The sequence below is a fragment of the Rhizomucor pusillus genome (assembly GCF_041956525.1).
Source record: "Rhizomucor pusillus strain CBS 183.67 unplaced genomic scaffold VTP01scaffold_14, whole genome shotgun sequence".
NCBI lineage: Eukaryota > Fungi > Mucoromycota > Mucoromycetes > Mucorales > Lichtheimiaceae > Rhizomucor > Rhizomucor pusillus.
This window is the reverse complement of record NW_027192156.1, coordinates 105,996-132,928: the sequence shown is the minus strand read 5'-3', so window position 1 is coordinate 132,928 and position 26,933 is coordinate 105,996. Positions and strand designations below refer to the sequence as shown.

General features: G+C 47.6%; 5 protein-coding genes across 5 annotated transcripts; 4 read left to right on the top strand and 1 right to left on the bottom strand.

Annotated features, from left to right (window-relative positions):
• On the top strand, positions 1-14,858 carry VTP01DRAFT_2732 (uncharacterized protein; the record flags this gene model as incomplete). Its single annotated transcript, XM_069381226.1, has 15 exons — positions 1-268; positions 326-768; positions 824-1,061; positions 1,121-1,213; positions 1,269-1,395; positions 1,449-1,948; positions 2,004-2,170; positions 2,223-2,877; positions 2,937-3,205; positions 3,262-4,372; positions 4,426-7,117; positions 7,182-7,238; positions 7,303-10,624; positions 10,689-12,837; positions 12,910-14,858. The coding sequence occupies 15 exons, from the start codon at positions 1-3 to the stop codon at positions 14,856-14,858; spliced, it is 14,040 nt and encodes a 4,679-aa protein (XP_069236939.1).
• Positions 14,859-15,759: 901 nt separating this feature from the next.
• On the top strand, positions 15,760-20,227 carry VTP01DRAFT_2731 (uncharacterized protein; the record flags this gene model as incomplete). Its single annotated transcript, XM_069381225.1, has 4 exons — positions 15,760-17,132; positions 17,190-17,265; positions 17,340-17,408; positions 17,483-20,227. The coding sequence occupies 4 exons, from the start codon at positions 15,760-15,762 to the stop codon at positions 20,225-20,227; spliced, it is 4,263 nt and encodes a 1,420-aa protein (XP_069236938.1).
• Positions 20,228-20,808: 581 nt separating this feature from the next.
• VTP01DRAFT_2730 (uncharacterized protein) lies at positions 20,809-21,252 on the bottom strand (the record flags this gene model as incomplete). Its single annotated transcript, XM_069381224.1, has 1 exon — positions 20,809-21,252. One exon carries the CDS (start codon positions 21,250-21,252, stop codon positions 20,809-20,811), a length of 444 nt encoding a protein of 147 aa, XP_069236937.1.
• A 275-nt stretch (positions 21,253-21,527) lies between these two features.
• On the top strand, positions 21,528-24,054 carry VTP01DRAFT_2729 (uncharacterized protein; the record flags this gene model as incomplete). Its single annotated transcript, XM_069381222.1, has 3 exons — positions 21,528-22,121; positions 22,233-22,329; positions 22,412-24,054. 3 exons carry the CDS (start codon positions 21,528-21,530, stop codon positions 24,052-24,054), a joined length of 2,334 nt encoding a protein of 777 aa, XP_069236936.1.
• Positions 24,055-24,576: 522 nt separating this feature from the next.
• On the top strand, positions 24,577-26,879 carry VTP01DRAFT_2728 (uncharacterized protein; the record flags this gene model as incomplete). Its single annotated transcript, XM_069381221.1, has 5 exons — positions 24,577-25,393; positions 25,453-25,474; positions 25,603-26,126; positions 26,190-26,715; positions 26,789-26,879. The coding sequence occupies 5 exons, from the start codon at positions 24,577-24,579 to the stop codon at positions 26,877-26,879; spliced, it is 1,980 nt and encodes a 659-aa protein (XP_069236935.1).
• Positions 26,880-26,933: the final 54 nt, after the last annotated feature.

The following is a 26,933-nucleotide window of genomic DNA, read 5'->3' as shown; positions in this document are numbered from 1 at the left end:
ATGCTCGAAGAAGAAGCAACACTGCAGCCAGCGCCTTCACTTGGCGGTACTGGACCTGCCACCGAGAATCTACTGACATTTGATTCTCATCTGCTTCGAGAGTACCTTGAACAGCTGTTACCGCTCGTTCTCGGAGCAGATGTCACTGATCTCGAAAACACCATCTTTGCGTACCCTGATACCCTGGAAAAGATAAAACGCTTTGCGAACGACGCGCAAGCTCCCGTATTGTTTATTCTTAAAGAAAGAATCGGCGGTTCAGATGAAGGTTCGATATGACAAAGTAAAGCAGCGCTTTTAAGCTGACCCTGACTTGTTCCTGTAGATGACAGTGCTGCGCCTGTTTCATACTCGTACTCCGTTTCTCAAGAAATCACGTACCTTCCGACTCACGTCGGTTCTTTGGCAATCATCAAACGAACACCGACTTTGGATCCTTCAAGACCGCTCCAGAACCAGATACAACTTATCAACCTTCCTGGAGCACCCAATGCCGGCGAGCCTGGCCAAACCAGCGCTTATGAATTCCTGCATTCGTATATCCATTTTGCCGTCAGCCCTTATTTCAATGCCTACGTGAACGCCAGGCACGGAACCGCTGGAAATGAAACCAGTAAAAGCAAAAACGAAGACAACAAGATGGGTGTGCCAATGGCAAAGAAGAAGATGGCTGAACTGGAACTTAGCTTGCTCCATCTTCAACAAAACGTTGAAATACCTGATATTTCTCTCAATATCCATCCTGTCGTTCAGAAAGCCGTTGAAAAGGTAAGCTCATGAGTTTACTCAAGATTTGTCTTTTACTAACAGTAATGCGATCAAGTGTCGAGAACAAAATAGAAGAGTTACAGTCGAAGCGATTGACTCGAACCTCTTCTCCGATTCGTCCTTCCTTAACAGACTTCAGAGCGACGTCAACGGTTGGATCAAGGAGATCCAAAAAGTTACGAAAATGTCTCGTGATCCTGCTAGCGGCACTGCCATTCAAGAAATCAACTTTTGGTTAAGCATGGAGAGAGCTCTTGAAAAAATCGATGAGCAGCTCAAGAGTGATCAGATTAGTAAGTCCAAAAAAATGGTTTATGTGCTTTGAGCCGGTATTAACCCTTCTATCTTCTAGCTTTGACACTTGATATTCTCAAGCATGCCAAACGTTTCCATGCTACAGTCAGTTTCATCGCCGATACTGGTCTGAAAGAAGGCATGGAGCTAGGTAAGCTTGCAGGGTGTTCACTATCTAAAAGCGGTTACTAACGATATATCCCTAGTCCACAAATACAATCAGCTGATGAAAGACTTCCCGCTCAACGAGCTTCTGTCTGCGACGGATGTTGATAAGATCCGAGAATCTCTTGGACTGATTTTTGGTCATCTCAACAAAAAACTTAAGCTATCGTAAGTTGAGCAAATAATATGTTGGTAGACTTTAGATTAACACGGCAAATAAGACCATATCCTATCCGTCGAGCTCTGCCTCTAGTGGAAGCTATTTCACGCGACTTGAACGACCAGCTCATTAAAGTCCTCGGAAGCCGTCGATTGATGTACATGGAATACGACGATTTTGAACGCACAACTGCAGGCGCCGAAGCTGTCTTCCAGACATGGGACGATCTTATCAAAGAGTTCACCAACGTAGCTCGAGATGTAACCCGCAAACGGTCTGAAAAGTTCTTGCCTATCAAGATCAATCCGGCCCATGCAAAGCTTCAAGAGCGAGTGACTTTTGTTCGCACTTTCAGAAAGCAGCATGAACAGCTGCATCAGACCATTGTTCGTGTTATGACTAGTCCTCGTTCCAAGAAGTCCACAGTCGTCGTGGATGGGCAAGTCAACAGCGTCATGGAAGAAGAAGAAAGTGTCAGCATTAGTGATATCAATGCTGTTGAAGAAGTCAAGCTTGCATACGAGAGTGTCAAGAATATTGACGTACTCGATGTCTCACCAGGCATGTTGGTTAAAGCTGTTCTTTTGGGATTTGCATTGCTAACACAGCAAAACAGAGGGCACGGAAATCTGGGTGCAAGCCGAAAGCGCATACAATGAGCGTGTGTCGCGCGTTGAAAACCAGATCATTGCACGATTGAGAGATCGCCTAGGAACTGCAAAGAGTGCGAATGAGATGTTTAGAGTCTTTTCGAAATTCAATGCTTTGTTTGTTCGTCCAAAGGTAAGGTTGGAAATCTACTTTACATAAGATTGCGTACTAAATTTCTGTCCAGATTCGAGGTGCGATCCAAGAATACCAGACGCAGCTGATTGACAGTGTAAAAGAAGACATCAATAAGCTTCACGACAAATTCAAGATGCAATATCGTAATTCTGAAGCATACTTGATGGCTCAATTGCGCGACCTTCCTCCTATCTCAGGTGCTATTGTCTGGGCCCGACAGATTGATCGCCAACTATCATTGTACATGAAGCGCGTAGAAGACGTTCTCGGTAAAGGATGGGAGCTCTATGCCGAGGGCCAGAAACTGCAGATCGAGAGCAACAGTTTCCGCAAAAAGTTAGACACTAGACTGATATACGAAAACTGGTTGCAAGAAATTACAAAGCGCGATCTTTCTGTATCGGGCCGTATTTTCGAAATCTCTCGCAACAGAGTGCAGAACACTTTGCAACTCGGTGTCAATTTTGATGGGCAGATCATTACGCTCTTTAAAGAAGTTCGCAACCTTCTTTGGCTCAACTTCCAAGTGCCGCATACTATCTCGAACGTAGCAAAAGATGCCAAACGAGTCTATCCCTTCGCTGTCAGCTTGATGGAGACCGTCAGAACCTTCTCCCAGACTGTACACAAAGTGAATCGAAACCCTGATATCTCTACACTTGTCGCAGGATATCGCAACGAGGTTCATGTCATGATCACGAAAGGTTAGTTTACAAAAAGAATGATTACTCGAAAAATGCATGCTTAAACTTAAAGCTTTCAGGTATCAACCTTCGATGGGATTACTTCGTTAACACATACGATGCCCACCACCGACCATTATCGTACTTAACCGGCACACCTTTGGATGCTCGTGAGAACAGACATGTCATGTTTGTTCGAGAATTTGCAAATGTAGTCTCTGTATTCCAAGATAAAGTAGATGCGCTTATCGGCTACTATGACGAGATCAACAAGAGCATCGAAGAAATGAACGCATGCCCTTACCAAGTCGACCGCTTTGAAGATGCCCTCGGACGCATCCAGAAATTGGTAACTATGGAAGTTTGTAGTATACAAGATTTTTGCTAACAAATTGTTTCTATCAGATTGACAGACTCAACTTGGAGAACTACTCCAACTTAGATCAATGGGTCGCTGGTCTCGACAAACGCATTGAAGCCGTGCTTATCAGTCGTCTCCAACAAGCCATCAAGGCCTGGACAAACAGTTTCCAAGGTATCGACGAGGAAGCAATTATTCCAGAAGTTACAATCTCCAAGAGCCGTCGAAAGCGCAAGGCGAATTCTCGTGAGAATGTCGTCGTAGAAGAAAAGCCTGTCGCAATCTCAAAGTCACCAGAGGTGAAACCCACTTTGCAGACGCTCATTCATGAAATTCGCATCCGAAACCAAGTCATGTATCTCGATCCACCAATTGAGCAAGCTAGGGCTAGCTGGTGGTCTCAGCTGCATGACTGGCTATCTACTGTTTGTCACTTGCCTCGCATTCAGAGCTCTAGATACGAAGGCGGTCTCAGCGTTCGTGACAATCCATTGGAAGAAAAGAGCTACGCTAGCCTTTTGACACGCATGGGCGACGGCTCGCTTAAGAATGCGTATCAAATTATCGAAGACAAGATCACCCAAGTATCGGAATATGTCAACATCTGGCTGCAATACCAGTCATTGTGGGACCTTGAGTCCAATCACGTCTTTAATATTCTTGGTGATGATCTATCAAAGTGGCAGCAGATTCTGCTAGAAATTAAAAAGGCACGCAGCACTTTTGATAACTCTGAAACCGAACAGTCTTTTGGCCCTCTCGTTATCGACTATGAGCAAGTGCAAAGCAAGGTGAACCAAAAATACGATCAATGGCAACGAGAAATCTTGAACAAGTTCGGCAGCATGCTCGGTACATCCATGCGTGATTTCCATGTATCAGTCTCCAAAGCTCGATATGAATTGGAGCAGCAATCTATTGAAAGTAACTCGACCGGCGAGGCCGTAACCTTCATCACCTTTGTGCAGGATCTCAAGCGCAAGGTCGCTAAATGGAGCCAAGATGTTGAACTATTCCGTCAAGGACAAAAGACCTTGGAACGGCAGCGCTTCCAATTCCCCAATGACTGGGTGTATGTTGATCAGGTCGATGGTGAATGGAGTGCTTTCAATGAGATTTTGAGCCGCAAGAACAATGCTATCCAAGACCAGATTGGTAAGTATGATGTGTATCTATAGGAAGCACTTTTTACTAATATATTTCTGTAGCTGGATTGCAAATGAAGATTGTTGCTGAAGACAAGGTCGTGGAGCAGAAGATCCGTGATATCTGTGCAGAATGGGAAAAGTCTAAACCTGTGCAAGGCGACATTAAACCCGACATTGCTACCAATACACTCAGTATCTTCGAGGGCCGTGTTACTCGATTGAAAGAAGAGTATGATATGGTTTGCCGCGCAAAGGAAGCTCTGGATCTCGAACAGACTTCTGAAGCTCGTCTCGATCCTGTCTTAGAAGAACTGCGTGATCTCAAGTCTGTCTGGACAGCTCTCGCTAAAGTCTGGCAGTCTCTTTACGAGATCCGTGATACTCCCTGGTCCTCTGTCGTTCCTCGTAAAGTGCGTCAGCTTTTGGACGAGCTTGTCAACTCGACAAAGGAAATGCCGAACCGCATGCGCCAGTATGCAGCATACGAATACGTTCAGGACACCTTGCGACAGCTGCTGCGAGTTAACCCACTTGTTGCTGATCTGAAGTCGGAAGCTCTTCGAGAACGTCACTGGCGTCAGATCTTCAAGACTTTGAAGGTGGAAGGCCGATTCACCTTATCAGAAATGACCATCGGTCATCTTTGGGACTTGGACCTGAAGCGCAACGAGCAACTTGTGCGTGATGTTATCTTGCAAGCTCAAGGTGAAATGGCGCTGGAAGAATTCTTGAAGCAGGTTAAGGAAACCTGGGCAAACTATGTGCTCGACTTGGTAAACTATCAGAACAAATGCCGTCTTATCCGTGGATGGGACGATCTTTTCAACAAATCAAGCGAGCATATCAACTCGTTGACTGCCATGAAGCTGTCCCCATACTACAAAGTCTTTGAAGAAGATGCTGCATCTTGGGAAGATAAGCTTAACCGCGTGCATGTCTTGTTCGACGTGTGGATTGATGTCCAGCGTCAATGGGTGTATCTCGAGGGTATCTTTAGCGGCAGCGTGGATATCAAGCACTTGTTACCTGTTGAAACTTCCCGTTTCCAAAGCATCAACACCGAATTCCTGGCTGTCATGAAAAAAGTTTACAAGTCGCCATTCGTTATGGATGTGCTGAACATTCCAAACATTCAAAAATCGCTTGAACGCCTTGCAGACTTGCTGAGCAAAATCCAAAAGGCCTTGGGTGAATATCTTGAACGAGAGCGTGCATCATTCCCTCGTTTCTACTTTGTTGGTGATGAAGACCTCCTCGAAATCATTGGTAACAGCAAAGATATCTTGCGTATTCAGAAGCATTTCAAGAAGATGTTTGCCGGTATTGCTACCATCTTGCTCAACGAAGATCAAAATGCCATTATGGGTATGGCCTCGAAGGAAGGCGAAGAAGTAGTCTTCAAGACTCCTGTGTCTATTAAGGACAATCCCAAGATCAACGATTGGTTGACGCTATTGGAAAAAGAGATGCACTCGTCTTTGGCTCTCTTGCTTAGCGATGCAGTCGGCGAGCTGGAAGCGATTTACAATGCAGAAGAAATGGACTCATCCGCCTTTATGGAATGGATTGACCGCTACCCAGCTCAACTAGTTGTGCTTGCAGCTCAGATCATCTGGACACAGTCGGTGGATAAGGCCCTGAATACGATCAACGAAAGTGCTGATCGAGATACCGCTCCCCTGCAAACAGCTATTCAGCTCGTAGAACGTAATTTGAATATCCTTGCCGATGCCGTCTTGCTCGATCTATCTGCAATCAAGCGACGCAAGTGCGAACATTTGGTTACAGAGCTCGTCCACCAGCGTGATGTTACCCGTCAGCTGCTCACTAACAACGTCACCTCCCCCAAGGATTTCAACTGGCTTTACCAGATGCGGTTCTACTTTAATGCCAGCGTTGAAAATCCCATCCATAGGTTGACCATCAATATGGCCAATGCTCAATTCTATTATGGGTACGAGTACCTCGGCGTCCCTGACCGCCTTGTGCAAACGCCTCTTACTGACCGTTGTTACCTCACGTTGACCCAAGCTTTGGAGCAACGTCTCGGTGGTTCGCCCTTCGGTCCTGCAGGTACCGGTAAGACCGAATCCGTCAAGGCTCTCGGTGTGCAGCTCGGTCGCTTTGTCCTTGTCTTCTGCTGTGATGAGACATTTGATTTCCAGGCCATGGGTCGTATCTTCATTGGTCTTTGCCAAGTCGGTGCTTGGGGCTGTTTTGATGAATTTAACCGTTTGGAGGAACGTATCCTTTCTGCTGTCTCGCAACAAGTGCAGACTATTCAATTGGGTCTCAAGGAAGCCATGACTAACCCCAACCACGAAATTGAGCTTGTTGGACGTAACGTCAAGGTCAACACAGATACCGGTATCTTCATCACTATGAACCCTGGCTATGCCGGCCGTTCCAACTTGCCTGATAACTTGAAGAAACTGTTCCGAAGCATCGCCATGACAAAGCCCGACAGAGAACTCATTGCTCAAGTCATGTTGTATTCTCAAGGTTTCCGCACCGCCGAAACTTTGGCATCAAAAGTCGTGCCGCTCTTCAATTTGTGCGCGGAGCAGCTTTCTCCTCAATCTCACTATGACTTCGGTCTTCGTGCACTCAAGAGTGTGCTCGTTAGCGCCGGTAATTTGAAGCGTGAGCGTCTAGCAACTTTGCGAAAGGAAATCGAGGAAGGCAAAGAAGACAAGTCCAAGTACAGCAGCATTTCTGAATCTGTACCAGAACAACAATTGCTTATTTCCAGGTAAATACCCGAATGACTCAATACAATCGCCCTTTGATAATATCACTTATCCATGTTTGAATAGTATTCGAGAAACCATGGTACCCAAGCTTGTAGCTGACGATATTCCTTTGTTGACCAGGTAAGCGCTAGCAATTTCTAAGAGAATCGTTCTAGGCTCGAATCTGATCCATTATTTTTCTTAGCTTGCTCGCTGATGTCTTCCCAGGTGTTAAATATGCACCTGTTGATCTTGATCGTCTCAAGGAAGAGCTCAAGAAAGTTTGCGCCGAACGCCGCCTTGTCAGCGGTGATGCCTGGATGGAAAAGGTTATCCAGCTATATCAAATTCAAAATATCCATCATGGTCTTATGATGGTTGGTCCTTCTGGATCTGGCAAATCGACAGCTTGGAAGACATTGCTGACTGCTTTGGAACGCGTCGAAGGCGTCGAAGGTGTTGCCTACACAATCGATCCAAAGGCTATTCCCAAAGATGCATTGTACGGTACATTGGATGCAACTACCAGAGAATGGACGGATGGTCTCTTCACACATATTCTTCGCAAGATCGTGGACAATGTTCGTGGTGAAAGTCAAAAGAGACATTGGATTATTTTTGACGGCGATGTCGATCCTGAATGGGTTGAAAACTTGAACTCTGTGCTCGACGATAACAGACTGTTGACTTTGCCTAACGGTGAACGTCTCAATCTCCCACCAAATGTCCGCATCATGTTTGAAGTAGAGACCCTCAAGTATGCTACTCTCGCTACAGTCTCTCGCTGTGGTATGGTCTGGTTCAGCGAGGATGTTATCACCTTGCCTATGATCTTTTCCAACTATCTGGAGACTTTGCGCAATGTACCTATGGATGAAATTGAAGAGGAAGGTCCATCAAGCCGTCGCCTCGCCGAGAGCGAAGAATTGACATCCGTATCACCTAATCTCGCCACGCAGCGTGAAATCGCAGATATCATGGCTCCCGATTTGTCCGATGAAAGCGGTTTGGTTGCCAAGGCTCTCGACTATGCAGGAACATTGGAGCACATTATGGACTTTACTCGCATGCGAGTACTCTCAACATTTTTCTCGCTCCTCAACAAGACCGTACGGAACGTGCTTGAATACAATGCTCAGCACCCTGATTTCCCCATGGCAGGCGATCACTTGGAAGGTTATATCACCAAGCGCATCATTTACTCCATTATCTGGAGTTTCTCTGGTGATGCAAAACTTGATCTCCGTACTGTCCTTGGTGATTACATCCGTGGCGTCACAACATATGAGCTCCCACCACTTGGCAACAATACAAGTATCATTGATTATGACATCGCTGTCAATACTGGCCAGTGGGTGCCTTGGGAATCGAAGGTGCCAGTTGTAGAAATCGAGACGCACAAGGTATCCGACGCAGATATGATCATTCCCACTGTCGATACTATTCGCCACGAAGAAGTCCTTTACTCGTGGCTGTCTGAGCACAAACCTCTCATTCTTTGCGGTCCACCTGGTTCAGGTAAAACAATGACCTTGTTCAGTGCACTTCGCAAACTTCCAGACATGGAGGTCGTCGGTCTCAACTTCTCCAGTGCAACTACGCCTGAATTAATCTTGAAGACATTCGAGCAACACTGCGAGTACCGAAAGACTCCCAACGGTGTTATTTTGTCACCTACAATGATTGGACGTTGGCTTGTTATTTTCTGTGATGAAATCAACTTGCCTGCAACCGACAAGTACAATACACAGCGTGTCATTTCGTTCTTGCGCCAACTTGTGGAATACAATGGATTCTGGCGAGCCAGCGACAAGTCCTGGGTCACTTTGGAACGTATCCAATTTGTTGGTGCTTGTAACCCACCTACCGATCCAGGTCGTGTTCCCCTTTCACACCGTTTCTTGCGCCATGCACCTCTGGTCATGGTGGACTATGCTGGTCAGACGTCGCTTATGCAGATTTACGGTACTTTCACTCGCGCCATGCTCAAGGTTGTCCCGAACTTGCGCGGTTACGCCGAGCCTTTGACGGCTGCCATGGTGGAGCTGTATCTGGCATCTCAGAAGCGGTTCACACCCGATATTCAGGCACATTACATTTACTCTCCTCGTGAATTGACTCGTTGGGTCCGTGGTATCTTTGAAGCTATCAAGCCTTTGGAGACTTTGACTGTTGAAGGTCTGGTCCGTATCTGGGCTCACGAAGCCTTGCGTCTATTCCAAGATCGTCTTGTAGACGAAGAAGAACGCCAATGGACCGATGAAATGATTGACTCTATCGCCATGAAGCACTTCCCTGCTCTTAACAAGGAAGAAGCTCTTGAGCGACCTATCCTGTTCTCTAACTGGCTATCCAAGCACTACATCCCTGTTGGACGCGAACAACTGCGGGACTATGCAAAGGCTCGTCTCAAGGTCTTTTACGAAGAAGAATTGGATGTCGCATTGGTCTTGTTCAACGATGTACTGGAGCATGTTCTCCGAATCGATCGAGTCTTTAGACAACCTCAAGGTCATTTGCTGCTTATCGGTGTTAGCGGTTCCGGCAAGACAACGCTTTCCCGCTTTGTTGCCTGGATGAACGGTCTCAGTGTATTCCAAGTCAAGGTACACAACAAATACACTGGCGCCGATTTCGATGACGATCTTCGTGGCGTTCTGCGTCGAGCAGGCTGCAAAGGAGAAAAGATTTGCTTTATCATGGATGAGTCCAACGTTCTCGATTCTGGTTTCTTGGAACGCATGAACACGCTTTTGGCTAACGCTGAAGTGCCTGGTCTCTTTGAAGGCGACGAATATGCTTCTTTGATGACTGCTTGCAAGGAAGGTGCTCAGAGAGAAGGTCTCATGCTGGACTCGAACGAAGAATTGTACAAGTGGTTCACGCAGCAGGTCATGAGAAACCTACACGTTGTTTTCACCATGAATCCACCAGAGGGTGGTTTGGCTTCGCGAGCAGCTACCTCTCCTGCCTTGTTCAACCGTTGTGTGCTCGATTGGTTTGGAGACTGGCCTGATCAAGCCTTCTATCAAGTTGGTATGGAGTTTACAAAGACATTGGATCTCGATGTCCCAACATATGCGGCACCGCTCAACTTCCCTATTGCCTACCGCAATCTTCCCATCCCTCCCACGCATCGAGAGGCAGTGGTCAATGCGCTCGTGTTTGTGCACCAGTCTCTGTATGAGATCAATGCTAAATTAAGCAAGCGTCAAGGACGACATAACTATGTGACACCTCGCCACTTTTTGGATTTCATCTCTCACTATGTACGATTGTACAATGAGAAGCGCGAAGACCTCGAAGAACAACAGCGTCACTTGAATGTCGGTCTTGAGAAACTCAAGGATACTGTCGTCAAGGTGGAGGAGCTCCGCAAGAGTTTGGCTATCAAGAAGAATCAGCTTGAAGTCAAAAATGCTCAAGCCAATGATAAGATCAACCAAATGTTGGCCGACGAAAAGGAAGCTGAACAAAAGAAAGCTGCTTCTATTCAGATTCAGGAAGCTCTTGAAATCCAGAACAAGGTAAAGATTCTAAATAACACTAAATGACAGTGATCTGGATATTCATTCATTGTTTGCTATGTAGGAAATCCAAGAACGACGTTCGATTGTGTTGGACGACCTGGCCAAGGCAGAGCCAGCTGTGCTTGAAGCTCAAAAGAGTGTCAGCAATATCAAAAGACAACACCTCACCGAAGTGCGTGCCATGGGCAATCCTCCCGAAGCAGTCAAATTGGCTATGGAGTCTGTTTGCACTATGTTGGGCCACAAGATCGAAAGCTGGAAGACTGTACAAAGTATTATTCGACGTGATGACTTTATTACCAGCATTGTCAACTACAACACCGAGACGCAAATGACCAAGCAGCTTCGCGATTTCATGCGTCGAAACTACTTGAATAACCCAGCTTTCGAGTATGAGACTGTCAACCGTGCTTCCAAGGCTTGCGGTCCCTTGGTGAAATGGGTTGCTGCTCAAGTACAGTACTCTGATATTCTGGATCGTGTTGGACCTTTGCGTGAGGAAGTCGATAGTCTTGAACAAAGTGCTGAAGACACCAAGAAACAAGCTGCAGAAATCGAACAGATGATTGTCGACTTGGAAGCCAGTATCGGTCGTTACAAGGAAGAATACGCCGCACTTGTTGGTGAAACGCAACTTATCAAGGCTGAAATGGACCGCGTGAAGTCTAAAGTTGATCGCAGCTTGACACTGCTTAGCAGCTTGTCTTCAGAAAAGGTTCGTTGGGAGACAGCAAGTCAAGCCTTCGAAAGCCAAATGGGTACAATTGTGGGCGACGTTTTGCTATCTGCAGCCTTCCTTGCCTACGGTGGTTACTTTGACCAGCAATATCGTGAGCTTTTGCTTCAAAAGTGGACTGGACACTTGATTGCAGCCGGAATCCAATTCAAGCAGGACATGTCCCTTACAGAGTATCTCTCGACCGCGGACGACCGTTTGTCATGGCAAGAAAACTCGTTGCCTGCCGACGACTTGTGTATCGAAAACGCCATCATGCTTAAGCGTTTCGATCGTTATCCACTTGTTATTGATCCATCCGGTCAAGCAACCAACTTCTTGGTGAACGAATATAAGGATCGCAAGATCACCGTTACCAGTTTCTTGGATGATTCGTTCATTAAGAATCTCGAAAGTGCTTTGCGTTTCGGTAATCCGATTCTTATTCAAGATGTCGAGCACTTGGATCCTATCCTCAACCCTGTATTGAACAAGGAGCTGCGTCGAACTGGCGGTCGTGTACTCATTCGTCTGGGCAACCAGGATATCGACTTTTCGCCTTCGTTCACGCTCTTCCTTTCAACTCGTGATCCATCTGTCAGCTTCCCACCAGATATCTGCTCGCGCGTGACATTTGTCAACTTTACGGTTACTCGCAGCAGTCTTCAAAGCCAATGTTTGAACAAGGTGCTCAAGGCTGAACGACCCGACGTGGATCAACGCAGAACAGATTTGATCAAGTTGCAGGGCGAATTCCAGCTCAAACTTCGCCATCTTGAAAAGTCCTTGCTACAAGCACTCAATGAAAGCAAGGGCAATATTTTGGACGATGACAAGGTCATTGAGACACTGGAGACGCTCAAGAAAGAGGCTGCAGACGTCACTCGGAAGGTGGATGAAACAAACACGATCATGCAGGAAGTCGAGCAAACAACCGCTGTCTACAGTCCATTGGCTCATGCATGCAGCTCTATCTTCTTTGTTATGGAGCAACTCAATCTCATTCACCACTTCTATCAATTCTCACTTGATTTCTTCTATGAAATCTTCGAGTACGTGTTGCATGCTAACCCGAACCTCAAAGGAATCACCGATCCAATCGAACGTCTTCAAATATTATCGCGCGATTTGTTCCATGTTACTTACAAGCGAACTTCCCGCACTTTGTTGCACGAAGATCATATTATGCTTGCTGTTTTGATGTGTCAAATTCAGATACGTGGAACGAACGAAAGCGTGGACGAAGCTGAGTATGACTTCTTGCTTAGCGGCGGCGATGTTGTCCCTGGATCAACAGCGACAACTGCCAGCATGGGTCTCCCTGACTTTATTGCAGATGAAACGGCACAGCGTATCAAGGAATTTGCAACGCTGAACTGCTTCAAGTCTATGGTTGACCACATTAATCAGAACGTGGATGACTGGCGTGCATTCGTCGACCATCCTCAAGCGGAAACAGCGGTACCTGCATGCTGGGACAATGCTGGAAGGAACAGTAAGTTCTCCATTTTTTTCTACATTACAAATTAGAAGTAGGTGGTATGGTGCTAAACAAATATATCTGTAGATGTCGTGGATGCTCTGCGCAGAATGCTTCTAGTGAAATGTTTCCGACCTGATCGATTACTGCCTGCTGCAACCATGTTTGCGTCCGAAATCTTTGGTTCCGACTTTGTCAATGCGGATGAGCTTAACTTGCAACAATTGGTTAACGATGAAGTTAGCAGCAGTACACCCTTGGCGCTTTGCTCTATTCCTGGTTACGATGCCAGTTATCGTGTTGACAACCTGGTCGCTGAGACCAATGTGCGCTGTACGTCGGTCGCTATGGGTTCTGCAGAAGGTTTTACTCTTGCAGACCAAGCTATTTCTTCTGCTATCAAGACTGGCAACTGGGTCATGCTTAAGAACGTACACCTTGCTCCTGCATGGCTTGGTCAGCTAGAAAAAAAGTTACACAGCATGAAACCTCATCGCAGCTTCCGCCTATTCTTGACAATGGAGACCAATCCAAAGGTCCCCGTCAACTTGCTGCGTATGTCTCGTGTTTTGATGTTCGAACCACCACCAGGTATCAAGGCCAACTTGCAAGAATCGCTGCGTAGCATCCCTCAATCACGTCTTCAAAAGGGACCCAGCGAACGTGTGCGCCTGTACTTTATGCTTGCATGGCTTCACGCCGTCGTCCAAGAACGTCTCCGCTATGTACCTCTTGGATGGACCAAGACGTACGAGTTCAATGATTCCGACCAAGACAGTGCATTCAATACCATCGACAAGTGGCTTGACGCCGCAGCAGGTGGAAGAGCCAACATATCGCCCGAAAAGATCCCATGGGATGCTATTCGATCACTTCTCAAGCAGTCTATTTATGGTGGTCGCATCGATAATGAATTCGATCAGCGCTTATTGGATTCATTTGTAAACACATTGTTTACACACCACTGCTATGACTTGGACTTTGAAATTGTCAAGAAGACAGGCGACAACGACGCGCCTGTTGTTGTACCAGACGGTACAAAGATAGAGCAGTTCTTAGAGTGGGTCAGCAAGCTTCCCGACCGCGAACCACCTACCTGGCTTGGTCTGCCTGGCAACGCCGAGCGTGTGCTGTTGACTCTCAAGGGCGAGACGATGCTTTCCAAGGTGCGAAAGATGAAGAGTATCAGCGACGATGACGAGGTTGCATACACGCAAGATACGGCCAAACAGAGTGCATCGAGCCAACAACCGGCTTGGATGCGGGCGCTTAGCGCCAACATCAGCGGATGGCTTGAATTGCTTCCCGAAAGTCTTTCTATCATCAAACGAGACAATGCCAACAACGTCATGGATCCTCTATTCCGCTTCTTTGAGCGTGAAAACCAGATTGCTCGCAGTCTCTTGCGTACGATACGCGAAGATCTCGGCTCCTTACAGAAAGTGTGCTCCGGCGAATTGAAACAGACCAACCACTTGCGTCAATTGATGAGCTGGCTGACCAAGGGATTGATTCCTGAACATTGGAAGCGTTACAAGGTTCCAAAGAACATATCATTGAATGTGTGGATAGCCGATCTCAAGTCGCGCCTGGAACAAGTGGAGAATATTGCCAAAGAGGATCGATACGAGAACATCCAAGTTTGGCTTGGTGGATTGTTCAGTCCAGAGGCGTATGTTACCGCTACTCGGCAAGCAACTGCTCAGCGCAACCAATGGTCGCTTGAAGAGCTTGTATTGGAAGTCGACATTGGCGTCAACGAGAGCGAAGGTTACTCTGTACGTGGCTTACGCATGGAAGGCGGACGCTGGGAAGACAAGCAAGTGCACTTGACGTCAGAACCATCGACCAAGATGCCCGATTGCAACTTGCGATGGATTAAGAGCGATATGCAGAGCGATACCAACAAGATTCCCTTGCCAGTTTACCTGAACGCCGATAGATCAGACTTGCTCTTCACTATCCACGTACCTGCTGATCCTGAGGACAAGGAGCGTATTCCTCAGAGAGCCGTTGCAGTCGTCATTTCTTTTTAATATAAAGATAAATACATATAAATAAAGGTGCCACGCGCGCAGCTGTTAAATCCCTTTGTTACGAATCCAATTATTGTAAGGATATATGCCTGTAAGGTTTTGAACCTGTTACTGTACTCTCAGCATAAGGCAGTAATGTTTGCAGATCTACCCTTAGAAAACCCCTCCCTATTCTTGATACTGTGCATATGTGCCAGAGACGATTTTGAACAGCGGTATAGATCACTGTAAGCGGTAGTGAGTAGTTTGGGTTCAAGTAGTAATAAGAGTCTCGATACGGTCCTGCAATGCAGCGTATTTATTGTTCAAAAAACAAATCAGCACAAAGTGGCGGATAATTAGGATGCACTCAGGTACATCGTGCTATATTGTTGCTATCCAAAGTTGATCTGAACATTTTAAATCCTGTATGTGAAAGCACTTTTTTGTTTGCACCAAAAGCACTAGCACTGTAGTGCGCCGCCGCCATCAGCTGTGTCAGTCTTGGCGTGCGCAACCTCAGATGACTAGAGCGATTTACCGCTGGCTGTGATCTATTTTCTTGTGGAGGCTTTTTAGGTTTACTCTTTTGTTACCCGAATCCGCAAATCAGGAAACAGACTGAGACAAAGAATAAGAAAATGGGCGAAAAAGAAAACCAATTCGATAAAAGCGGTATTGCCATTCTCTGTCCATTGATAGCAGGAGATGCACATACGACGAGGCGATGGACCATCGCATCCATCTGTATTCACGCAACAAACCCCTTTTGAGATGCTTCAGCCGGGCCGACGATGTAATGATTGGATGAGGATTCACCCCACTTCAGGGCGAAGGCAGCAAGCGGATCGTAAAGCAACCATTCTGGTGCTACATTTAGAAGCATTTTCTGCTTCTCTTTTTTCCAAATGCATATGAATACATGGATATCCTGAAGACACTCTCGCGACGACGGAAAACTGCTCGGTCGCACTACGACGCTCCCTTACGTAGGGACGACAACTATGAAGAAATCGATATGGCTGCACTCTCCATCAACAGCAACAACAACAACACCTCCTCCTCCTCCTCCTCCTCCTCCTCTACGCCGCCTGCCGACTCACTCGCCCTTTCCCAGCCTCCAACGCCTCAGCCTCATCGGCACAGCGAACAACAAGAACAAGAAGACACCTCCAGGGTGAAATTACGACGAATAACAGATGGCGGCCGCCGAGTATTTGTCAATCTTCCCCTGCCGAGTTACGAGCTGAATGCAGACGGATCGCCGAAACGGCGGTTTGTCTCGAACAGAGTACGCACGTCCAAGTATACGCCGCTGACGTTTGTGCCGAAAAACTTGTTTGAGCAGTTTAGACGTGCTGCAAACATGTACTTTCTTGCGCAGGCCATCTTGCAGCTGATACCCTATTTTGGCATAAAGAATCCAGCGCTCACAGTCCTGCCTATCTGCGTCGTTGTCGCCATTTCGGCCGTCAAGGATGGCTTTGAAGACTACCAGCGCCACAAGGTCGATGCGAGATACAACAGCACCATCACTTACACCCTCCTTGGATACGACAATGTAAATTATCCCGCTCCCAAAAAGAACCAACAACCGCCACCATCATCAGAAGATGAAGATTCGGAAAAGAAGAAGGGATACTTTGGACGCTCGGTGTCGATGGATGTACGAGTGGGCGACTTTATTCTGCTGCGGAACGGTGAGAGCTGTCCTGCCGACGCTGTGCTGCTCTCGAGCTCCGACCCGACGGGTGTGTGCTTTGTCGAGACAAAGGATCTCGATGGCGAGACGAACCTGAAACCTCGATACTGTGTGCCTGAGCTGAGCCATATCCAGTCAGGCACAGAGTGTCTCAACGATGTTCACTTGTACATTGATGCGCCAGCACCCACGCCGGACTTGTATTCGTTTGAAGGTACCATGGTGCTGCTGGAGAAGCATCACGAAGGAAACGGCGGCTGGAAAGAACGCAAAAAGATACCAATCAATATTGACAACATTGTTCTACGCGGCCACGTTGTCAGGAACACACACTGGGCAGTCGCGCTTGTGCTCTACACCGGGCCTGAATCCAAAATCATTCTCAACTCAAATAAGACCCCGAGCAAACGCAGCCGCATCGAGAAGCAAATGAATCAGGAGATTATCATTGCTTTCGTTGTTCTCGTACTACTCTGCCTTGTATGTGCAATCCTCGCCGGTGTCATGAAAGCCGAGGACGACGCTGATGCTGGAACGAGTCTGTACTCGCGTCAGACCGATTCGCCGGCATTCGTTGGATTCATGAACTTTTGGTAACATAAGCTATTCTTTTTCTTGAAGGGTTCATTCATTTACCGTGTATATATTAGGTCGAGCTTGATTATCTTTCAGAATATCATCCCCATCTCGCTCTATGTTTCCATAGAATTTGTAAAGACGTTCCATGTGAGTATTATCACCTTCGTTGTAGATTCAGGGGTAAAAACCTACAAGGTTTATTGACCAACTTGAGCAATTAGGCTTATTTTATTTGGAGTGATATTGACATGTACGATGAAGCGTCAGATACTCCCTGCGTACCGAAATCTGTAAGTCGTTTCCCAGACCTTTTGCCATCATCGTTAAGCCAGGTCCATTTATTTACGGGAGGGAATATCTCTAGTGGAATTTATCGGATGATTTGGGTCAAGTGGAGTATCTGTTTTCTGACAAGACAGGCACGTTGACGCGAAATATCATGGAATTCCGTGAATGCTCGATTGACGGAAAACGGTACGGCAACAATGGGTTTGCACCAGAGTCAGAGGGTGCACGTGGTGCCAGACTGCGCCGAGAAAGACAGGAGCAGAGAGCTGCGTCGACGATGACGACGGGACCACCACCAGCGGTAGCGGCAGCCGCGTCTGCAGTGGAAGAAGACGCGTCCCAGCAAATCAATCTATTGGGAGCCAAGGAATCAGCGTCGCTGGGACCGGTAGCAACAGCAGAAGAAGACATGGCAGAGAAGCGAGACGCAGGTGACGATTCGAGTTTCCAGGAACGACGTGCAGGCATTTTCGAAGAATACAAACGTGCATTGACGTCTCTCTTTACGCCGAAATACAGCAGCTTGGATCCAAAACGACTTTCGTTCGCCGACCCTGCCGTCTTGTGGGACCTGCATCCATCTGATTCGACATCTAAAGAAGACAAAGAAACTACGCACAGGGACAAGGTGCAGGAATTTTTCATGAACCTTGCATTGTGTCACACTGTGATTGTTGAAAAGATTGACAGGAACGGCAAAGCAATTATCGAAGATGACGATGAAGATGGAGGAGATAATTTGGATGAATTGCAACCTCAGGTTATCGAAGACGACAAAGCGTCAGCAACAAACGAGAAAACTGGTACCGGGTTCCGTGAAGCAATGAAGAACCGAGGTAGAAGGTTCAAACGAAAAGTGAAAGGGGAGCGCAGAGTTACTCGACACGCCAGTCGTGCCAGTCGTGCCAGCACACGTGGTGAAGAGTTTCAATCGATTGCAAACGTTGAACGTCCGGATATCGTGGACATGACGGTCGACACGCAGATTGTATACAAAGCCGAATCTCCTGACGAGGCAGCACTTGTGAGTGCAGCGCGCGATGTCGGGTTCGCGTTCGTAGCGCGTCGAGGCAAACAATTGTTCGTCGATTTTTTGGGCGTCGAGTATGAGTTTGAGCTTCTCAATGTTCTCGAATTTAACTCAACACGCAAACGGATGAGCGTGATTGTGAAAAGACCTGAGCCTTGGAACGACATTGTACTTTACTGCAAAGGCGCGGATAATGTGATTTTGGAACGCCTCGGTAGTGATACGCAGTCAAAAGAACTCGTGCAGCAGACACAGGATGACATTGATGTATTTTCAAACGATGGCCTCCGCACGCTTGTGCTTGCATGCAAGAAGCTAGAACCTATGGAGTACCAGGATTGGGCCAAGCGCTACGACGAAGCAAGCACCGCTGCAGAGAACCGTACGGAAAAGATGGAAGCACTGCAAGACGAAATGGAGCGCCAACTTGTCCTTTTGGGCGCAACGGCTATCGAAGATAAATTGCAGGAAGGTGTACCGCAGTGTATCGAGGATTTGCGACACGCTGGCATCAAAGTCTGGGTGCTTACGGGCGATAAGCTCGAAACGGCCATCAATATTGGATACGCAAGCAGCGTCTTAGAAGCGGGCATGCAGATATGGACACTTCGTGGACCTGAAGCCTCTTCGGGTGAGGTAGACTTGGTGCAAGAGATACAGAATATCACCGCAGCCATGAACAAACAACCAGACGGGCCGGAAAATGCGCTGATTATCGAAGGCGCGGCGCTGACCTACTTGTTCGAGACACCAGAGAGAAAGCAAGCATTACTACAACTTGCTCTTTTGTGCAAGAGCGTTGTGTGCTGCCGAGTGAGTCCATTGCAAAAGGCGCTGGTGGTTGAGATGGTCAAGGACGGCGTCGGTGCTGTGACGTTAGCAGTCGGCGATGGTGCGAACGATGTGAGCATGATCCAGTCTGCCAATATCGGTGTTGGCATTGCAGGCCAAGAAGGTGTGCAAGCATCGATGGCATCCGACTATGCTATAGGCCAATTCAGATTTCTTCAGAAACTCTTGCTTGTGCAAGGTCACTGGAATTATCGACGCACTTCAGAAATGATTCTCAACTTCTTTTTCAAGAATCTTTTGTTTATCCTCCCGCCACTGTGGTTCCAGATATACAGTCGATTCTCGGGCGGCCTGTTTTACGACTACTCGCTCCACCAGCTGTACAATGTTATTTTCACCGTCGCACCGGTTGTCGTGCTCGGCTGCTCCGATCAAGATATCACTGCGCCCTTCCTGAAACGGTTTCCACAGACCTACGAAGTTGGCACCCATCATCTTTTATACACCCGCAAGTTGTACTGCCTGTATTGTCTGGATGCAGCGTGGCAGTCTCTTGTTCTTTACTTTGGATACTACTTTGTATACTACAGCAAGGATCCACACCCGAACGGCCTGCCAACATCGAACCTTGAATTCTCGACAGCGGTGGCACTTGCAGTGGTTCTGCTGGCGAACATTGTACCAGGGTTCAATACCTGGTATTGGACCTGGTTCCAGATCTTCTTTGTCGCCTTCGGTGTGGTGTTTACATTCGTGTTCGTTGTCATTTACAGCCTCTTTAGAAGCGTTGATATCTATGGCATGGGATTCATGGTATTCTCTGACCTTTCCTTCTGGATGACGCTGATCCTTGTTACGATCATTGCATTCTTACCCCGCTACGCCGTCGCGTTTGTCAATCAATGGTATTTCCCCAACGTTGTATCTACCGCCCGACATCTTGAATTAGACGAACGAAGACGCAAACACAAAAAGCTTGGCAAGCGTTGCTGCTGCTAATGGCTGGAGAATACTACTAATTCTTTTCTCTTTCTTTAATTACTAGCTACCACTCCCAATACTACGTTCATCACCCCCTTTTTTAACTATTTTCTTTCCATCTCTGCTGTATAGTTTATCCCATCTACCACCACTCTTGTATAAGTTTGTACATTAAACATGCACAGCTGAAACAGGTCGAGTTCACATTGGGTACTTTTTTTGAGAGTAAAGGTTGTCAAACTATGGACATTCACCATTACGATGAAAGGCTTCCCGATCACGAGGGACCAGGTGTGGAATAGCTAACAATATGCCATTGCAAGCACTCAGTAATTGACAATGGCTAGCTCGTATGATTTGATCAGCAGACACCATGCAGGTATGGAAATCATAGCTAATTAGCAAAATATGGATGCACGGTACGTTGAGTGGTAGTATTGTGCTCAGCACGATATATATTCATATTTATTTTTGTTTGTAATATCCAATGGTAATACACAGTATGCAACAGATGATGATAATGTTACTTTGTCGCAGACAAGAATAACAGTTATTGTTGTGGGTGTTGAGAGGACCAGCCCCTTCTTTCCTCAGCCCATTTACACAAAGCTAAACTTGATGGGGATGCGGCCCACTGACAATGGTGCGAGACGCTTGAACGCAGCCGGACTTAGATCTAAAGAGCCGTGGCTGCATGTCGGACAAGTATCGACAATCTTGACGGTAACAGACTTGCCCTTGTAGGTAACCTTAGCTTTCTTGCCGCATTTCGGGTTCTTGTTTGGATTGCCACCGTTTCCCATCTGGTCCGCGTTCAGCGCAGCTACTAATTGAGATTCGCTGTTGTCCCAGCCGCAGGAACCGAGCCCGGGTGTGTACCAAGTACCATCGCCAGAGTAAGCGCGTTTCTCCAAGGTTTTTGATGTTGATTCAGCAGTGTTTGAAAACTCGACCAGTTGGATTGGAGCTGCATTGACCAACAACAAGCAAGAAAGAAGCAGTAGGGAGATCACCAGGATCAAAGAGCGGCGGGTGGCAGACATGGGTGCAATGTGAAACAGTAAAAATATAGAAGGGTGAATGCGTTAATGTAGAATTGACCAAGAGAGGCTAGCTCTTCTGTGTATATGTATGCAAGTGTTATGTACTGAGGAGGCGCACTGTCAAGTCAGTCGGTCGTATTTATATACACTCCAGCCCAGGCCAGTAAGTTGGAGGGAGGAAAATGGACCGGTTCCTTTAAAAAAGAAGCTTATTCAATAAATGAGTTTGCGCTTGTCTTTTCTTTTATTCTGCTTCTGTGCGACGTTGTAATATTATGAATACGGATAGCAGCAGCAAATTGGTCAGGGTGTCGGTGCTCAACAAGCCGGACATGATCCATCTAGGATACAACCTTACACAACACATTGCTTCCGACGTTTTGGCCAACGTTTCCGTTTCCAATTATGTCATTGTCACCGACGCTCATTTAGCCCGACTTCACTTGGAGCCTCTGGTCGAGGCCCTGAAGAGCAAAATGATCGAAAGCAAGCAGCGCTTGCTCGTCCGCATCCTGCCGCCGGGAGAGCTCTCAAAGTCACGCCAAGTCAAGCAGGACCTAGAAGACTACTTGCTCACCGAAGCATGCACTCGAGACACATGCCTCCTTGCAGTGGGAGGCGGAGTGATCGGGGACCTTGTCGGGTTCGTAGCTGCCACGTTTATGCGCGGAATACCCGTTGTCCAGATCCCGACCACGTTGCTCGCCATGGTCGATTCGAGTATTGGGGGGAAAACGGCCGTTGATACTCCTCACGGAAAAAACCTTATAGGATCGTTCTGGCAACCGCATAGAATATACATGGACCTCGCCACGTTGCAGACACTCCCCAAACGCGAATTCGCAAATGGAATGGCTGAAGTCATCAAGGTAACTTTTTTCACACTCTCCCAAATTGTCCCGGACCCAGCTCCATCAGCACTGCTTTATTTGGTAACTCATTGTTTGTCTCTCTTTCCTCCCCCCAAATAATTATTACAGACAGCGGCGATTTGGAACCAGAGTGACTTCTCGAGACTCGAGCAAAACCGAGTAGAAATCCAGGAAGCAACAGCAGTCACCACACAGCGCAATCAGGGCAAGTACAGTAATTGATTGCTTGTTGGCAAAACAAGTGAACGGAAGAAATAACGGATCCATTGTGTGTGTGTGTCAACCAGGTGATGAGGACATTCTGATGCAAGCCATCCTGGCTTCAGTGCGAGTCAAGGCGCATGTTGTCAGCAGTGACGAGCGAGAAGGCGGGCTGCGGGGTCTTTTGAACTTTGGCCACTCGCTCGGGCATGCCATTGAAGCGATTCTAGCCCCAGAGTGGCTCCACGGCGAATGTGTGGCTATCGGTATGATCCTGGAGGCTGAGATCGCTGTAGAACTCGGCTGCTGTGAACCCAGCGTCGTTGACAGACTCAAGAATTGCATTGCCAGCTATGGATTGCCGACAGACTGTGCAACCATCCGGGATCGGGTCTCTGTCGAGGACTTGATGCGAGTCATGAAGGTTGACAAGAAAAATATGGGTACTCAAAAGAGAATTGTGCTCTTGTCCTCCTGCATCGGCGCCACATACGAAAACCAGCCAACCGCCGTCCAAGATGCTGTCATTCTGCAAGTTCTCCATCGCCACTTTTCAACAACAACAACAAACAACGCCCCTACTACGCCTATTGCTAGTAGTAGCCTTAAATTTCCCTGCGCCGTACGATCTCTCGTCCTTGTTGCTTCGGATAAACGATGCTTCGAGTGGATCACCAACGCCTTTCTTCCAGCCGCGCTCCGGGACCCGCTTAGACAGTGCTACTGGGTGGAGGAGATTTCTGAAAGATGCAATCAAGTGGCTGTGATGGATGACCTAGAGCGCGCCCAAGCCATCCTGCAAGCTGGTCAGGGCACTCTTCGGATGATATCGTTTACATCTCAAGCTGGTGCGACCTCGCTCGATCCTGCATTGGAATGGTACGAGTACGTTGTGCTCTCGTCCTCATCTGAGCAAGCAGCGTTGGCGTTTCTTGAAAAGGTGCTGGGTATCGGTTCTACTCATCAACAAGTAACTTTGGAAAAGGCTTCGTGCTTTGTGACACCTACGATCCCCGACTACTCTTCTCTTCCGCCGTTCCTCCTCCAGCAATGGATCGAAGGCGCCGATGCCATTGAGCTGCGCGTCGACTTGCTGGAGATGAAACCTAATGTCTCCTGGATAGCAACAACTGGCGAGCAGCTGGCGCATTTGCGGAGCCGACTATTCAACCTCCCCGTCATTTTCACCGTGCGTACCATCCCGCAAGCTGGCAAATTTGATGCCTCACTAGTCAAAGAATATATGGAGTTACTGTACTGGGCGCAACGCTGGGCATGCGACTACGTTGACGTCGAATTTACTACGATATCTCCACAGCAACTCGACGCGCTTGCAAGTGTTAATCATCAGAGTCGCTGGATTGCATCGTTCCACGACCCGGACCGACTCTACCCGTGGTCTAGCCAGCAAATGCAATCCATCTACGAGCGCGCTGCGAGTGTCACCAGTAAGAACAACAAGAGCACCGTCGTGAAGCTGGTCGGGTACGCACAGTCGTTTGTGGACAACATTGAGCTCGAACAGTTTCGGCGACGCGTCGATCCCGAACATAGCAAGGAAATTATCCTCATCAACATGGGAGAGTACGGCAGGTTTTCGCGTGTTGCAAACTATTTTCTCACTCCTGCCACGCACGCGACGTTGCCGAGCGCCGCTGCTCCGGGACAACTGACAATTCAGGAGCTCGCCCATTTACGCTCAGCGTTAAACTTGCATCACCATTCTTGAATTCCACTTCAGAAAAAATATCCGTTTTTAGTTGTCGAGACAGAAGAGTTGACAATATTTTGACAAAGCAGAGGGGCGGGGGCGGGGTAATGATACATGAGAGATCACATACATTATCGCAGTGCATAGTTGTTATCAGATAGCTGCTACAATGTGTAAATTAGATAAAGTACTGTATGGACATTAGCTCCATTCGATTATCATCACCTGTTACGAAAAAGGAGATAACTTGGACGTCGTTCACCTTTCTTATCTATTAAGATAGCACGGTGCTTGTAAATGTATATAAAGGTCTCTAGGCAGCAAGAGCGCTGGAAAGTGGGTTCAAAGATGAATAAGCATGGATGATCTTTTGCTGTTGTTGCTGCTGCTGCTGGGTGAAAGAAAAAAAGGTGTGAACCCTAAAAGGGAAACTGGATCCCTTGCACAGAAAACCCCTTCGCTTTTAAATCCTCTTTTCCCTTCACTGTCTGTTAATTGCAAAACGGAAAAGCCGAGAGTGTTCAACGGCAGTCTACGGCCATGGAGCGCTCATTGACGGTTGACATACCGGTGGAACAAGTAGCCAAAGTCGTCAAACGCCATCTTGTCACTCAACCCTCGCTACCGACGATACCCCAACGCAAACGGCAGCAGCAGCAACAGCAGCAGCAGCGACCGTCGCGGCGCCCTGAAACGACGACAAGGACAACGCTTGCACAGACCAGCTACAGTCCGCATCATCGCCTTCCTGGAGGAGCGATCGTCGACGAGATTTACAAATGGACAGCGCGAGTGGAGAGTGACCAGAAACGCCGGCGGCAACGCGCGGAATCCGTCTCGTTTCCTGTACATCGCCAACCAGTAACAGATCCTCTTCTGCAGTCGCTCAAGCAGCCAGGCGGGTTCCGGCGGTACCACGTCCTATCGAAGGCATCGAAACCACCCAACTTTGTAACATCAAGTTTTGTTGAATTCTTGTGCTTGTACGGACACTTTGGAGGCGAGGATTTGAGCGACGACGAGGAGGATTCGTCGTCCTTGTCATCGTCTTCGTCTGTCACGAGCTCGTCAGAGGATGAGGGACCCAGCACCAGCACCGTCCACCGGGGCCAGATGATTAGTCGGCAATCCTACGGCTCGATGAATAGTAGCAGTAACAATAGTCAGTTAGATCAACGCGTACTCCCTCCTCCCGTCACAGCATCTTCTAAACCGTACCAGCCACTGCAGTATCATCAGCTGCAAACGCGCGAAACGATGCCTCTCATGTCTAGGTCCCGGCCTGGACAAATTTTGCAAGGCAAAGCGACACCGGGCAAGGCCATGTTCCTGCTACTAAAGTCCTTTGTCACCACAGGTAACAATTATATATGCGTTTTGTTGATATCACGACTGACAATCACGGCGCTGCTATAGGTATCATGTTTCTTCCAAGAGCGTAAGCATAGCAGGAGAATTCAAGGGCGTTTGGGGGGGGAGATAAGCGGTGATGAAGTGCGCGGGGGAAGGCGTGAGGATGCATAGTGATGATGATACCTGTAATATTCACTGACTTTGTATTCCCAGGTTTTACAACGGCGGCCTGCTGTTTTCAATCATTGGTATTGTTACATGGGCAATAATTTCGCTTTGGTCGTTCCTGCTGCTGGTGCAAACGCGGCTTGTCGTGCACGCGAGTTTCGGAGACATGGGCGGCGTACTGTACGGTGCCAAGATGAAGATGGCGGTGCTGGTAGCGATCACGCTGTCGCAGATTGGATTTGTTTGCGCATACATGGTGTTTGTCGCCGAGAATCTGCAGGCGCTCGTTCTCGCGTTCTCGAAATGCCGTGTTCTGTTGCCGATGCATCTACTTATCCTGGCGCAAAGCTTTGCATTCATCCCATTAGCCATGATACGCAAGATCCAGCGATTGTCGGTGTTTGCGCTCATTGCAGATGTATTTATTGTGATCGGGTTGGCGTACCTGTTTTACTACGATGTCAAGCAGATGGTCGTGGTTGGAACCGGCACGATTTCGCTTTGGAACTCGCTCCATTTCCCATTATTCATAGGCACAGTTGCTTTCACATACGAAGGCATTGGGCTAGGTGAGTTTTCACGAAAAGGGAATTATCAACCGTTTTCAAGTACTAAAGATATGCATGCAAAAGTAATCCCTATCACCGAATCCATGAAGGAGCCTAGGAAATTCCCTGGCGTACTGAGACGCGCGTTAATGGTCATTACGACGTTGTTTATTTCGGTGGGTGCAGTCTCGTACCTAACATTCGGCGACGACGTTCGCACTATCATCCTGCTCAACCTGCCAAGCAAAGACCCGATGGTATCGTCCATACAGACACTCTACTCGCTCGCTATCTGTCTTTCTATTCCCCTTCAACTATTCCCTGCGATCCGCATCATGGAAAACGGATTGTTTACGACACGATCGGGCAAAAACAACGCTGTTGTCAAATGGCAAAAGAATGTGTTTCGTGTGCTTATCGTGTTTCTATGTGCGTGGATCGCCATCGTCGGCTCAAAGGACAAGCTCGACAAGTTTGTCTCGCTGATTGGAGCAACATTTTGCATCCCTCTCTGCCTCGTTTTTCCACCCTTGTTTCACATGAAGGCTCTTTCGTTGCCTCCAATCCGTCGAGCAGCCGACCTGCTCCTGATTGTGTTTGGTATAATATGGTAAGCATACATAGAAAGAAGGAAAATGTAACACTATCTATTATTCTCACATTCCTTCCTTGTCTCTCTCTAGTATGATTTTTGTAGCTAGCACAACCATCCAACAGTGGAATTCTGGCGACATTGTAGATCCAGTTAAAGTATGCGTCGCACATCGTACATAGTTATATATATACATATACGTATACCCTTTCCCACACACACATACACACATATTC